Below are 15,334 nucleotides of genomic sequence, written 5' to 3' on the forward strand. Positions count from 1 at the left end.
GTTTGTGCACCTTTGCAGGACCAGTGAAGAGCACCATAGAATGGCAGCGTCAAGCATGTAAAAGTCTCTTGTCAAACATTTCTTTAAGGAAAAAGTCTTTTCCTTCAAATCTGTCTCCAGAAAGCAGTTGGAAAAGCAAGGAAGAACTTCATCTTCTTACCAAGAAGAAAAAACTCTGTCACAACTGAACATTGGCAAGAATTGAAGTAATGTGATTGGTCTGATTACCTACAATAAAACATATTTGGAATACCAAGTAAGCTGAAGGCACTCAGTTATTCCAACTCAATAGTTTGGGAGCATCTAGTAACCTTCTCTAAGTGTAAAAGAAAAAAAAAAAAAAGACATAAGAAAAAGGAAAAAGAAAAAAACAAGGGACAAAAGGAAAAAGGAAAGAGAAAGAGAAGGAGAAAGAGGAAAAAAGAGAAAATAAACTGCATAAAAAGTGGTATCCAAGGAATAGAATAGAATATTTCAGTTTGAACTGACCTAAAAAATCATTTAGTCCAACTGCCTGACCAATCCAGGGCTGACCAAGTAAAAGTACATTGGTAAGGACATTGCTCAAATGTCTCTTAAATATTGATAGGCTTTGGGCATCAACCACCTCTTTAGAAAGCATGTTCCAGTGTTTGACTACCCTCTGGAGAAAGAAATGTTTCCTAATATCCAGCCTAAACCTCTCCTGGTGCGGCTTTGAACCATTCCCACACAACCTATTCAGACATGCTATTGCAAATATCAAAGCTCTGGTCTTTTAAAAGCTAGACAAAACATAGAGGACAACATCCTACATATCTATAGGATATTCACACATTTACAAGGCATTTACTCTTATTTTATCGGCTTTTTATTTTACAGGCAAGCCCCAAAAGTAAACTAAGTTTTAGATGATTACCAAAAAAACAGGTTGCAAAATCTGTCTGGAATAATAAATGCAGAAAGGAAGGAGGCTGACTGAACTCCAAAGGGAGAGTTAAGACTGTTCTTTTCACTTGCTGTTGCATATTTAGGAAATGAATTATTCATTTGTTTGTATTTTTAATATATTAAGTTGTAATATTTGAAATTACAAGCATCTATTAAAAGATCTGTCTTCAGTAATTTATATTTCCCACTGTGCCTGATTTAAAATTTTCTATATTTGGAAACATGCCACTAAAAAAAGGCAGATAGTGAAATATTTTGTAAAATACCTGCATTAAGAACATGGTCAGGTGAGTTTAAAAATTTCAATATTATAACATAAATTTTTACTGTGAACACTTCTTCTAGGTCACTCCCCGGAGAAAGAACTGGCAATACAAATCAGCTGAATTTATACATGCTTACAGGATACAACATTATAATTGTTATACATTTGCTGATTAAACTATTTATTTGTTTAAATTCTCTTTGAATCCAACAGCCTTTCACTGAGGTAGGGACAACACTATTGTATTTATTAATGAATTGGGTAAATATAAATAATTCATGAAGTCATATTCCTAGAGAAGGCATCAAGTAGCAGATCATAAATTATTGTCTGAAACCCTTTTTTTTTTGCAGTGAAATCTTTATTTTAAGTGAGTGGAGCATAAAATACTCTTTTTAGATTCTACATCTGATGAAATTATATTAATTTTACTGTCTTCAAAATGCCCATACGCCAAACAACATTTTAATTACATGCTACACAGCTGATTGAAATTCAAAAAATTACAAAAGAAAGGAAACTGACCCCACTCTTGGCTCTGATTTTACAAAAATAAAATTTAAAAATGTTAAGATTGGCTACATTATGCAAAAGCATATAAAGAAATTTCTACATTCAAGTGATGTGCACATTACATTAGTTGGCCAAAGAGATTTTTTTTGAATTCATGTGTGAGTGGGCACATTTTTGAGAATCTCTTAGAACAATGCACTGTGAAAAATATAATTTTTTGTGTGAGAGGTAAAAATGTCCATTAAAAAAAGACATTTTATTTGATATTTCATTTGAATTTACAGAAAAGAGAACTTCACTTTAAAAGGCACCTCTGAATCAATAGAACATGAGAACCTTGAAGTTTTGTTTCATACTTTGAACTTAAGTGAGCGTGCTGATATCTGGGGCCTGCAGCCAATTCATCTCTCTTGGAAAGCTGTTCATTTTATTCTTATACTTTTCTTTTTGACATGTGAGGTATAACTTGCTTGTATCAAAGTACTTGCCAACTTTCTATTTTTAATTCATAAATATACCCTGTGCAGATCTCTTTTATGCACTTATTTGAATAAATTTTCATACCTGTGTCTGTGTTACTACTGCAAGTTATTATAGCTTTGTATAATGGGTATTTATGTAAGACTTACCTTGGCAATGAAATGCTGGACATGTTGACCCCAAAATATATCATTTAACATCATTCATATCCTGAGAGATGTATTTTGTCCCCATGCACAGTGAAGAGTCTCTGTATAGTCAGGGGAGTGCACTTTTTATTTTTTAACAATTTTTGAGTTAACAATTAGCTTTCAAGGATCTGAATGTTAAACTCTTTCTAGCATTTTTCAGGGCATCTTGGTAGTCCATCAATATGGAAGAGCCAGTGATACAAAAAGTGATATGCTCTAGAAGAAGAAGTCATATCTTGATCACAAGTGAAAAGTTAATCAAAAAACCTTGTACAAGTGAAGAGAATTGTGTAACAGATTCAAAGATTTTTCTTATTATATTTTGCAACTGAGGCATTATTAATATTAATAGCAGAATTTGATTGTATTAACTTCACAGGAATAAGGGATAAAGAAATGTATATTTCACCTTTTTCTCAAACTTTCTTTTGCCTCACCATTATCAGGTGTTATAGGAACATCACTGCTACACCACTGAAGCCCCCTCTTAGCCTGATTCTGCAATTTTCTGCAGTTCAGCAACAGAGAAACATTAGAGAAATGGTTAATTCTTCTACACACCGTATCTTTCAAGCACTATTTTCCATTTTGTATTTCTTAAGAGCTAGAAGAAATATATGCAATTTTTAAAGATTACTTACACATACCATTTTTCATTTTCAAAATGTCAAAGGCATCATTTTGCATATATCTCCACACATACAGAGTTTGTCTGGCATATACAGACCGGATAGTCCTCATCTGCCACATAAAGGCAGATGATCTGAAAAGTGCATGCTCAGTAGATCTATTCATATGGAATCAGTTCCAAATATTCACTTGCCAGCCATCTATGTGCTCCAGGTTCAACATAGAAGCAAGTGGCAATTCAGTAGAAAATCTGCCCAAGCCAGATGGGAAGTAGCCTGCTGTCAAACATGCTGAAGAGAAACAGGAGTTTAGGAAAGAAATAAGAACCTGAAACCATTCCAGATATATGAAGTATGGTTTTTCCAAAAGATGTGTTCATCTATGTTCCTTCCAATTGCAAAGTAGAAAATAGAAAAGGAAAATAGAAAAAGAAAAAAAAAAAAAAGAAAAACACCAGAAAAGTGAAAAGTAGCTTCACAGGCCATTAAGGCTTTAATATAAAGTGCATAGAAGCTACATTTCTAACCTTTCATGTGATTTGCTTCACAATAGCAACAATGTTAGTAAATATTCATTATGGAAAATAGCATTTGTCTCCTAATATTACTTTGTTTTACAGTATGTTGACCATAGGAAAGTAACATTAACTGTGTTTCAGTAGGACATAAAAGGTAGATTTTTTGGATAGGCCACGTTTTCTTGAAAAAAATGTTACAATTTCTGTCTGAAAAGATGACCATAAGCATGTGGATGTATCATAAACATTTTGAACTCTTTGCAATGGTAGATTTACCCCAACTGGGCTTTATTCAAGAACAAACCAAACTTTAAACACTTCTACCAGGCGTGATGATGAAATGGGAAATTGAAACTACTAGAGATGATAATAAACACTTTAGAGTATTTGAAATGGAAAGAATAATTTGGCTAGCCTGCCCAAAGGGTTTGTTATCCTTCCCTCCTCCTCTCCCACTACCGCTTTGTTCAGTTCCTTTTTGTGTCTTTTCTCTCTCTCTTTCTTCTTCCCTTCTTCCCTCCCCTCCTTCCTCCCTTGAACATCAATACTGGATGCTGAGGTGAATACCCCCACAAACACAAATTCCTACCACTAAAAGAAATTTGTGTGTGTTTCTAATAGATAACTGTGGATGATACATATCCATATTATTAGAATATGTTAGATAGAAATCAACTATACACTATGTTGAAAACTGTATGCAAGTAGTTTTCCTCTCTGCCAGATTCAGTGATGAAGAACACAGAAGGAGCAAAGCAGTGCCTCCTGGTAAAACATACCAGAATAAAGCAAATAAAAACCCCTTGCGTGTGGATCTTCAAACTGGAAGATAAAAAAAAGAAGCAAACAAATGTCCTCTAGCAAAGCAAGTGTTACACTCTCGGTTACAAAGCTATAAACAATGTTGCAAAGATAGAAAACAAAACAAACATGACCTCTTACAAGGTTCTATCTTATCTGCTCCAAAGTATCAGTTGCTATCAAACATCTCATCCCAGGTCTGTTCTGTTTACATTATACATCAAGATTTTTAGCCTAGCACCAGAGGTGGCTGACTGAAAACGAATTCTGGTTTATACGAAACTTTAATTTAAAAATACAAATCATGAGAATGAGTGGTTGTATGCATAACTTACCAAATTCACTCTCCCTACTTTATATTTCACTGCAGAAAAGAATTCTGCCTTGCATCTATTTCAAGCATCACTGTGTCTTGTTGATTTTAAAGATGTACGCTGATTGTGACCATCCTATTTTATGCCAAAAGTACATGATTTCCAGTTTCTTTCATCAAAGTTACATTTTAACAATCTAAACTTTGTTTAATCCACTAGTGCTTCTAGAGGAAGTAAAATAATCATGTAAACTCATATTTATCTTCTCCATTTTTTTGGAAGGAATTGATACCTATGAACCTATGGCCTGATCCACTGGGGTTTTTTTCTCCTAATCTTGTGCAACATTCTTTCTCTAAATTTAAAATATTAACCTCAGAGAGCTTTCACTGCAATACTCTAAACTGGTGCTATATTTGGGTGGTTGCATTTTCCAGGTGATTATCTTGTCATAAACTGATAGCATATTTTTCTGTTAGGAAAGCTTTTAGCTCTTTTTCTTGTAGCAGCTTAAACTCAAGCAAATTATGTTCTCACTAACTATTATTCCATTACCTTCAAAATAATCAAGATATGTTGCACCTACTTCCTTTGGAGCTGTTCTCCAAAAGTAACCATATCCTTTCTACTGTAGTCAACATAAGACCTGTAACAACTGTATTCTACAAATTTAACCTTATGTGCAAATACTTCTGCAATTTCAAGCCACTATTCCAGGAGATAAACTGGATTTTTTTGTAAATTTTGCAGATGACATCTATATCTTCCCAACACCATGCCTGTAACACCATACAAAGTTTAAAAAGGTCAAGTGCTGGATTCTGAACCTGGGAAAAGGCAACCCTGGTTGTGTGTACAGACCAGGGAATGAGAGGCTGGAGAGCAATGCTATGGAAAGGGACTCAGGGATCCTGGTCAATGGCAAGTTGAACATGAGTCAGCAGTGCCCTGGAAGCCAAAAGGGCCAACAGTGTCCTGGGGGGTATCAGGCACAGCCTCGCCAGCCAGGCAAGGGAGGGGATTGTCCTGCTCTGCTCTGCACTGGGGCGGCCTCACCTCCAGTGCTGTGCGCAGCTTTGATATTAGAAAGCATCTAAATGAGGGCCGCAAGGATGGTGAAGAGTCTGGAAGAGAAGCCATATGAGGAGCAGCTGAGGCCACTTGGTCTGTTCAGCCTGGAGGAGACTGAGGGGAGACTTCATTGCAGTCTACAACTTCCTCGTGAGGGGAAGCAAAGGGGCAGGTACCGATCTCTTCACTGTGGTGGCCAGTGATAGGACTAGGAATGTTATGAAGCTGAGTCAGAGGACCTTTAGGTTTGATATCAGAAATGGTTCTTTACCTAGAGGGTGGTTGGGCACTGGAACAGGCTCCCCAGGGAAGTGGTTACAGCACCAAACCTGTCAGAATTCAAGGAGTGTTTGAACAATCAGGCACACGGTGTGATTTTTAGAGTGTCTGATTCGGGGTCATGAGTTGGACTCAATGATCCCAACAGGTCCCTTCCAAAACAGCATATTCTGTGATTCTGTGATTCTATGGTTCTATGAACACAAATAGTTCTGTATTGTTCTGCTTGGAGACAAGCTGCTTCTCAAATAGGCAAAAGCAGTAACACATACTTTGTATGTGAAGCCATTACACCGCAGTTTTCCAAGCACTTGGCAAGTTACTCTTAGGATTATTAACTCTAAAAAGATGTTACTCAATTGTATGTCTATAAACTTCTTTTGTAGTAATTAAATAACGATGTAATCTACTTCTATAGATATAACCATGTCATAAGTTCTTTTAACTTCTCCAGAATTATTTTTTCCTGTAGAAATGAGATTAGCTATAATGCATGAGAATATTTTGCATTACCCACTGTTCTGTAATACTTTTTAGCTTCAATAAAGCAAAATATTTAACAAAAGTTTTCTGACAGACACCATGGAATTGCTTCTTCCTAAGGATTCCTTTCAAATATATATGTGCAAACTATGCATCATTCTAGCAGAGGTTGCACAATCCCTTTCTTCTGAGACTGTGCACCTAACACACAGGATATAAACCCATTATAAATGTCAGCTCTCTCAACAGCATTTTATAGATACTGCCCAAATATTAGATTAATCTCTTATTCTTAGCTGTTCTGGGAAAGCCCAAGATGCTCTTTATATACCTTCTTCTTTATATATACCTTCTTCTTTATATACCTTTTCTCGATACCTTCATTTGTTTTGTGAAAAATTTTACTTTACATCCTGTTTTACATTCTTCTCTATTTTCCCTTATGAAGCTGTCATCTTTTTTTCAAATCTTTCTTCAACTTCTTAAGTTTAACACTGTTTAAACTCTTATTTTCCCTCCTTTGGTGATCACTGATTCCTGCAGGTATGTTCTCTATTTGTTTCATCTTGATTCAAGACAACTGTCAGCTCACATACCCTCTTGTACAACACTATTACTTTTCTTGACACAGATAATTTGTTGTTACTTGGAATCTTGCGGGTGGATAAGAGCTGAATGATGTCTTTGATATGACTCAAAGTTAGTGAAGAAATAGTGCCCACTCTCCCTATATGAAGTAGGGGACAAAGACCAACAGAAAGTTTACTTAACTTCCTTGCCTCTTTACATTCAGCATTTCTTCCCCTAAACTTAAACTTCAGAATTCTATTTCTGGATTTATCATTGTTTTAAAGCTGCTTTCTCTGGTGTTTAGGATGCTTCTCTGACTTACACATAAACAGAATAATTTCTAGATTGCTTTGGTCTCTCTGATTCCTAGCAGTTTGGCATTTCAATGTCCACTTAAATTTCTGGGGCGTGCTTCAGATGCTTCACAAATTTGCATGCAGATTATTCAAAGATTATAAACTATCCCTGAGATTTGATTTTATCCATACTAAACCTAAATGGAAGGTGGGTTTCATCCTCAAAATAACAAAAAATTTTATATATAAGCAAATACAAGATGCCAAAATGACCAGCAGGACTGAAGTCCAGTCTGTTCTGTTGTTTACAAGTCTACAGTGTATATCCAGCAATACAAGAGCCACAGCAGAACAGGGTGGAAAAATTGGTATGAACCAAAACTGGATTCCTAACAACTAACTGTTCGAAGACAGAATGAACAGAATCATAATTCCTTCAGCAGGTGTCCATTACAGAGAAAATTACTGAAATAATGAAAATTTCAAGGATGTTATTGAAGTAACAGTAAATATATCCCATATATAGGCAAATCTGTATTTGATAATGCTAGATACTTCTTTATCCAAGATATTCCAGTAAACTTTATTTCTTAAAATTCCTTTCCATGTGCTTGATTTAAATTACTGGACACAAATTTCCCATTACAATGATTAGTATATGGTATCAACACAGATAAAAACAGTACCAAACATAACAGCTACCTGAGAAAAAATAAAAACATATCCACATCAATCACAAAATGATAAATTCTTGTTAAAAATGAAGTTCAAATATATATTTGCCTGAGAAATAAGTAAGCAGAACAACCTTACTGTATTAAGTAGAATCATTATGCGGTATTCACAGTCTTTGTGTCACACCCTTTTTATTCCCACCTGTTCCGAAATCTAAAGCCAGATCTTCATCTCATGTCCTTAAAAAAATAGCTGTACTCAATGGGAGCTCAGTTCTTGCTTAATCCCATTTTGTGCATTCTAGGAGCCAAGCTAGAACCAAGCCAATACCTGTAGTTGACTTTTAATCTTGCAGCTAAAATTTTGTACTTAGTAAAAAAAAGCTGACCTGGAAAGCAATTAAAGGATTGGAATCTCCATGCCAATATGTAAAGCCATATCCCACAAGGCTAAATCAAAATTTGTTTTGTCTGTGGCATGGTATGGAATCTTTCCTTCTCTTTTAACAATTTCAGTGATTAGCCCTCTCACTTTAGAAGCATCAGCCCCATTTTCTAATGCATTTTCTTCCACTGCTAGGGCTTCATTCTCTAAAAACAGAGATCAACATCTTTAATTTTTTTTTATAAAATAAAGTACTGTGACTGTGACAACACTTTTGTTGCTGTTGTTGAAGATATCAAGGGCACCATGTAAGGCAAATTTACCATATGAAAATATCCAACTATTTATAAAGCAACAACTGTTTTCTGTTTGGAAAATACAACAAAATTCATAAACGTTGACAAAATATGTATTTCTCCTGGTTGGGAAAAAGAAAATAGAGGTAAATGCTAGCAACATAGAGAAAGGAATGGTGTACTGGACTGTATCCTATGCTACTGCAGCAACCAAGATTAACGAACAGAGAACAAGTGGTTGACATATCACCTACCCATGGGAGTTCCAACGCCGTAACCTTTGGAGTCTATCAGGCCTCCAATCTGTGTTAGGTTACAGTTCCTCTGTGTGACAAACTCAATGGTTGTCGACTCCATTAAAAACGCGTAATCAGAGGTAAGCACACGTTGGATACCTTCTTCATTACTTTTGACAAGTACTGACTGCCTCCTGCTGCTCATGAAGGCCCACATCTTGTCATAAGTGGAGATTTTGGATTTCTGAAAGACAAATATTAGGTGCGGTATGAATGAGAATAATATGCTTATAAGAGTAAAAGCAAATTCTCAGTTTGCACATTGCTCTCTTCTCAGATTTTACTATATGTCAGGTTTTACCGAGGCAATTTTCTAAGGGGGCCTGTGCCTTTCATCTCATCTGTACTTCTCATCTTCTCCATGTAAAAATAAACAACTGAACAGACTGTCAAATGTGAAATATCTATTGTTGATCTGTTTTTATTGTTTATATATTTTTATGCAAGAGGAAGGCCTACAAGTACTTCAGGTGAGTGGAAAACTATTAAGTATTTAAATCTAGCATAAAGATAATCAACTATGCTGTTGAGTTTTTTGGGAGAATCTGTGGATTCTGGCACAAGTGAAATTTCACTCTTATTTCAATCACTCAGCTGAACAGTTCTGAAAACCTAATGCACAATGTGCCAATCTGAAGTAATCAAAGCACTTACAGATGGCAGTGTATGGAGAAAGTTGTGAAGGAGAGGGAAGATAACTTTTTATCTATCATATATGACAAAAATACTTGGAGAAAGATTTTAGGTAAGAGATAATATCACTCTCTGGTCATAACAATGCTAGCTTGCCTTACAGAAATTGTCTACTGGAAGTCCTAAAAATTAATATGTGTTTTCTGATTTAATGTTTCCAGAACACAAAGAACTGTTTTGGTCGGAAGGGAGCCAGTAATTTGGGACAAAGGAGTCAGTAGTTTGGAAGAAATTGATGCTGTGCAACTACAAAGGAGTTGCTTCCTTTTTTTCACCCGCAGATCTTTAAAATGAAGATAATTACTTTCTCTCATTTTTGTAAAATACAGTGTTTAAGAGATCATAATGACTGGATAAACTGAAGGTATTAGAAATACTGAACATTTTATACCACATTTGCCCCATCTGTTTAATAACACAGCAAACTCAAGATGTATCAGAAAATGTTCTGTAATGTTAAATTTTGCCTAGTAAATACCATGTGAGCACTAGTTTTATCAGATTTTTTAAGGTGTCTTTCCTCTTTTAATGTCATCCTTAAAGATATTTCTGCCATCAGCTCTGGTGGAAATACTAAACAAGGATTGTCACTACAAATATTTCTGAAGTTCAGCTGACTGATAGCCAGAAATTCTGACCCAAAAGAGAATTAGCAGTGTATGTGGAATTAAAAGAACATTTATTTAGAAAAAAGAGACTACTTTCTCCCCCTGCTGAGAAAGAATCCAAGAGTTCTTTTACTATGCTTGAGGACTTAACAAATCAAGCATTTGAACTAAGTCTAGTGTCGATGCTAACAAAACTGAAGACTTTTAGGGCTCTGCATTATGTGCATTGTTATTGTACTGAACAAAGTCTGGGCCTGATTGCAAAAGATGTTAGTAACAATGAAAGAGGAAAACATTTTTCTTCAGAATATTCTGTGAATAGAGATGACCAAACAGATAGGATCTCTCCTCATAGTGTTTCTTTTTAATCAAATAACTCTTGGAAGCATTTAATATTTCATTGTGGTATAATATACTTCAAGCAACACACATCAGGTCTGTAGGAATCTAACATACTGTGTAATGCAGACAGGGTGGAAATAAATGTTTTCCAGTATTTGTAAAATTTTACCAAGAACCCATATTTAATTCTTTTATCATACAGTCTTAACCCCAGTAAATATTTTAGCCACTACAAATAATCTGAGCAGTATAAAACATTGGCAGAGAAAACAATTTTAGCAAATGGTTACATGCACATTGATGACACATGTTGAAGGAAAAAAAAAAAGAAAAAGCCAAATGAGATACAATAAAAAAAAAAAGAATTAACTGTAATACATAAGTATTTTTCTATTTTGGTTGAGAAAAAAAAAATAAACTCCGGGATGAAAAAATATTCGCAAGGGGAATGGTTGCTTTCTACTCAGTCATTAGAACATGTGAAAAAAATACAATATCCTGTAAAGGACAGAGTGTTCATATTATGATGACTGATTTAATCACCTAGGATGAAGCCACTGCTACTGAAAAGAAAAAAGGTCATCAACAAAATCAGAGAAAGCTCCTGCACAGAACAGCTCATTTATTGGAATAATTAAAACAAAAACGTTAAAACACTCTACATGATTAATGAGACTTTAGAAGAGAACACAAAACCTAGAATATCAGTGCACATGGCTCACCACTGTAAAGTTAACAGTGATGTCTCAGTTTTCTCATATAGGCAAAACATTACGATGTTTTTGCACTACTTTCTTCTCCCTCTGAAAGCTGAAATTATGCCAGGGAAAAATGCCATTCTACTTTTGAACCCTATGTTTCTTTTTTTCTTTTTTTTTTCTTTTTTTTTTTTTTTTTTTGTAATGCAGAAGAGGGGTTTTTTTCAATCTGAAATTAAAAAACCTTCATCATTTGATTTAGGAAAATATAACCACAGATAGTTGTCCTGTGTTTGCCAAAATATGCAGCAGACCCATTGATGAAGATCAAGAAGTCAGAAAAATCAAAAGCATCAGAAACCCATTTGACATTGAATTAAAGAAAATGACACTCTAATATGCTTCTAGTGGTTATGACTGTATCATTCCTACTGTTAGAAGCAGATGCTGCAATTTACATTATGTTTCCACCTTCTTTCACTGTGTGCAAATCAATCTGGTTAATCAACCTATATACTCCATCAATGCAGTGTATTATTTCATCTGGGTTAGTTCACCATATTGTTTCATCTAACTGGAAACCACTGTTGGGAAATCCAACTTAACTTGAAATCAACCAGAAATGATGTCTGTCTAAGATAACTTGTGGTGACATGATTTACTATGCTTGTGTTCCCTCAGGAATGCTGGAGACAATGCAGAGTAGTAAGAAAGCTGCGTATGACTTGAATTTCACTGGAAGAAAAAAGAGAGCTAACTAATAGGAAAACTGGAAATGAAAAGATTAAGCAAATCTAGAAAGTCATCTCAACATCAAACCCAATGCATAAAATGGTAGCCCTCACACTGACATTCAGAGGATACTGTCAGTGTCATACTCAGCATTCATAAATTAAACATTATTGGAAGATAACTGTGCTTGTCAGGGACCACAAACGCAACCATGGCAAAGGCTCTAAGTTAGTCATAGCCTAATGCTATGTATAAATATGAGTCTGGAAACAGAATGAGTCATTGTCAGTAATGTGTTACTTACTGCTCCATCCTGGAGCACTGGCTTGGAAAGAAATATCTGAGCAGCAGGACTTTGGACCACAACATATCAGGATGTTTAATAAATGAGAGAATAAACAAGGACCAAAGTATGTGGAAGTAGACCTCATGATACAAGTCAGGATTGGATAAATGCACAGTAATAATGTGCCAGGCTAATTCTGACATTTCTCTATGAAGGAAAAATTACAGATCCATTAATAGAGATTTTTATTTTAATAATAGCTTACAACCTCTTTCCTGGATTCTAAAAGCATTTAGGTGCCACAGAAAATACTTCAGCTTTGCTTTCACCCATGCAATATTTAAACTCAAAAGGCTGTAGTAACTAAGGAAAGATTGAAAGTAATTAAGATTACATTTTGAGAAAAAAAATTTAAAAAGTCATCAACCTAGTTCTGATATATTTTATGAAAGCACTCTCCACCCCATGAGAATTAAATCATCTCAATCATTATGTCAGGCAAAAAACCCACAGACTCCCAATGCTACTACAGTATTTTCTATTTATGACACTATGTATAACAGCTTTGCAACTTTTGTTTTCCTGAGCATTGCAGGCTTAGTGGACACAAGTCACTTTTCCTAAAGTTGATTCATGGATTTTTTAAAGCCTAAGGAACAATGTCCATTCTTTATGACCGTCTGTAATGGACAGACTATGAAACATCACTTCTGAATGACTTCACCAAGCTCATCACTTAGGCATCTGCATTGCCAAAAAAAATGACATGTGAAAAGAGATTTCAAAAGGACCAATCTGTATTAGCCTTATCAAGGTGTCCAAAATGGTCTCTCAAAACATCTTTGGTGACAACCTGGAAGGATAAGGACTGGACAGATGAAGCAGCTACAGGTGGCTAACTGGCAAAGGAAGTCGTGGTTAACAGTTCAAGGCCAGATTAGCATCTTGTCAAGATTTGAGTACCTTGAGGGTCAGTCCTGATACTACTCAGTATCTTTATAAGCAGTTGGGAAAAGGGTATTGAAAGCACCCTCATCAGATTTGTGGATGACACAAAAGAGAGAGGAGATGTAGAAATACTGAAAGAAAGAACTACCATGCAGATAGGTCACAAGAGGCTTGGAAATTAGCGTAACAGAAAATGCATGAGGTTTAAGAAAGATAAATTCAAAGTCTATCCAGGGAAAAAGTAATCCCAAGCATCCATACTAGCTGGGAATTGACTGGTGGGAGTGAATTGTGGCTGAAAAGGATTTATGGTCCCAAGAAGACGTCTAGCAGAACATGAGTAAGCAGCCCATCTCTGCAGCAGGAAAGTAAACTGCAGGCATTATCAGCAAGACTATAGCCAAGCCCAGAACAAGGGTAGTGATTAATCCACAATACTTGGCACTTGTCAAGTCACACCAAGAATGCTGTGTCCAGTTTTTGTTCTCTGAGTTCAAAGACATGCTAAAATTAGACAGTATCCACCAAAGTGATCAGAAGATTGGAGATCTTAACTCACAAAGAAAAATTTATGGAAATGTTGTTCCTAGAATGGAAGGATTACAGAGAATCTAATCACCTTCTTCCATTACCTAAAGAGAATGTTAGAGAGAAGCTGAAGGTACTCTCTTCATTCAGATGCATGGTAACAGGATAAGAGGCAATAGCCAGAGCTGCTAAGGGGAAATTCTCTGAGTATATAAGGAAAAAATTCTTCCCCATGAGAAAAACTAAGTGTTGGAACACACAGCTCACAGAAGTAGTAGAATCAGCTCACTGGAAATATTGACACAGCTTAATGTAACTCTGAATAAGTTAATCTAACTCCATGCACTCTGAATAAATTAATTTAACACCATGCTTTCAATCAAGAAAGCAGACCTCCTCTTACAAGAGTAAGGGACCTGTAGAGATGCCTTCCAACTTTGAGTTCTCATTGATTTCTTTGCTTCTTTATTCGTATGAACTTATGTACAGTAATTAATAAGAATTTCTGGGGACTCTTCAAATTTTCACCTTGAGAAATTTCAAGAAAACAAAACAAAATATATAATTTCCTGTTTTGGAAAAAAATCCCCAACCAAACAAGAACAAAAGAAACAAACCAAACAAACCCCAAAAGCATTGTGAAGAGAAAGGCAAGCCCATCATTATCCAGAGAAGAGTGTTTTCTTGTCTTTTTTTCCGCTTCATTCCTTTGAAAGTCAAGTAGACTTTTTCATAAAATTCTCCAATTTTTTCATACATGACCCTTTGGAGATCCTGAACACGAGTACAGGAATCCAAACTTAACAGTTCATATAGTAAGTTATTTTATTAATTCCTTATTCTTTTTTCGTAAGTATGACATTTTGTTTTGACATATGCCCTAAATCTACATAGCTGTGAAATAAACTAGAAAATACATTTCTGATGTTCTTAATAATGGCAAAAGCACTCATGTATCTCAATATTTTTTCTAAACATAAGAAGGCTAGATGTCTAATTTAGGTGAAACAAGTATTATAGTCAATCCTCTTATGGCTCATAGATGTTCTAAAACATCAGGGATATGTCTCCAGTATTTTAGGCTACACAGGATTAGTAACATTAATAGAGAGATCAACAAAGTTAATTAATGGAATACATTTCAAATCATAGTGTGGCAAGCTTAAAACTGAGAGAACAAACAGCCTAAGGTGAAGAATGTTTTAGGAATCCTGTAATTCTCCTGAAATATTATAAATACAGCAAAACTCAATGATAAGGCTTTCAGAAAGAATTTGAACACTAGCATAAATGAAAATAAATGGTACAGAAACATAAAAAGACTGTTTACCTGCCTGTAGTCTCACCAAATGGAAATTTGTAAAGGTTGATTGCTACTGTTGAAATACCTATCAATGACCAATGATGTGTTTTCTCCATTGTTTACTTCATATACTTTATTGTTTCTGTAATACGTATCTGTGTACACTGGTCCACCTCTCCCAGTTCTTAATATGAAACTGAATTCT

At 35.3% G+C, this 15,334-nt stretch overlaps 1 protein-coding gene across 1 annotated transcript in view; it reads right to left on the minus strand.

Annotated features, from left to right (window-relative positions):
* The window catches only part of GRIK2 (glutamate ionotropic receptor kainate type subunit 2), a gene marked incomplete at both ends in the record, with an annotated part of 355,572 nt that overhangs the window by 25,520 nt on the left and 314,718 nt on the right, over positions 1-15,334 (minus strand). Inside the window, one exon of the mRNA XM_082276818.1 lies at positions 8,950-9,175. Coding sequence (XP_082132944.1) covers positions 8,950-9,175 — 226 coding nt within the window. The remainder of the gene's footprint in view (positions 1-8,949; positions 9,176-15,334) is intronic.

Source organism: Coloeus monedula (assembly GCF_965178545.1).
Source record: "Coloeus monedula genome assembly, chromosome: 2".
Lineage (NCBI taxonomy): Eukaryota > Metazoa > Chordata > Aves > Passeriformes > Corvidae > Coloeus > Coloeus monedula.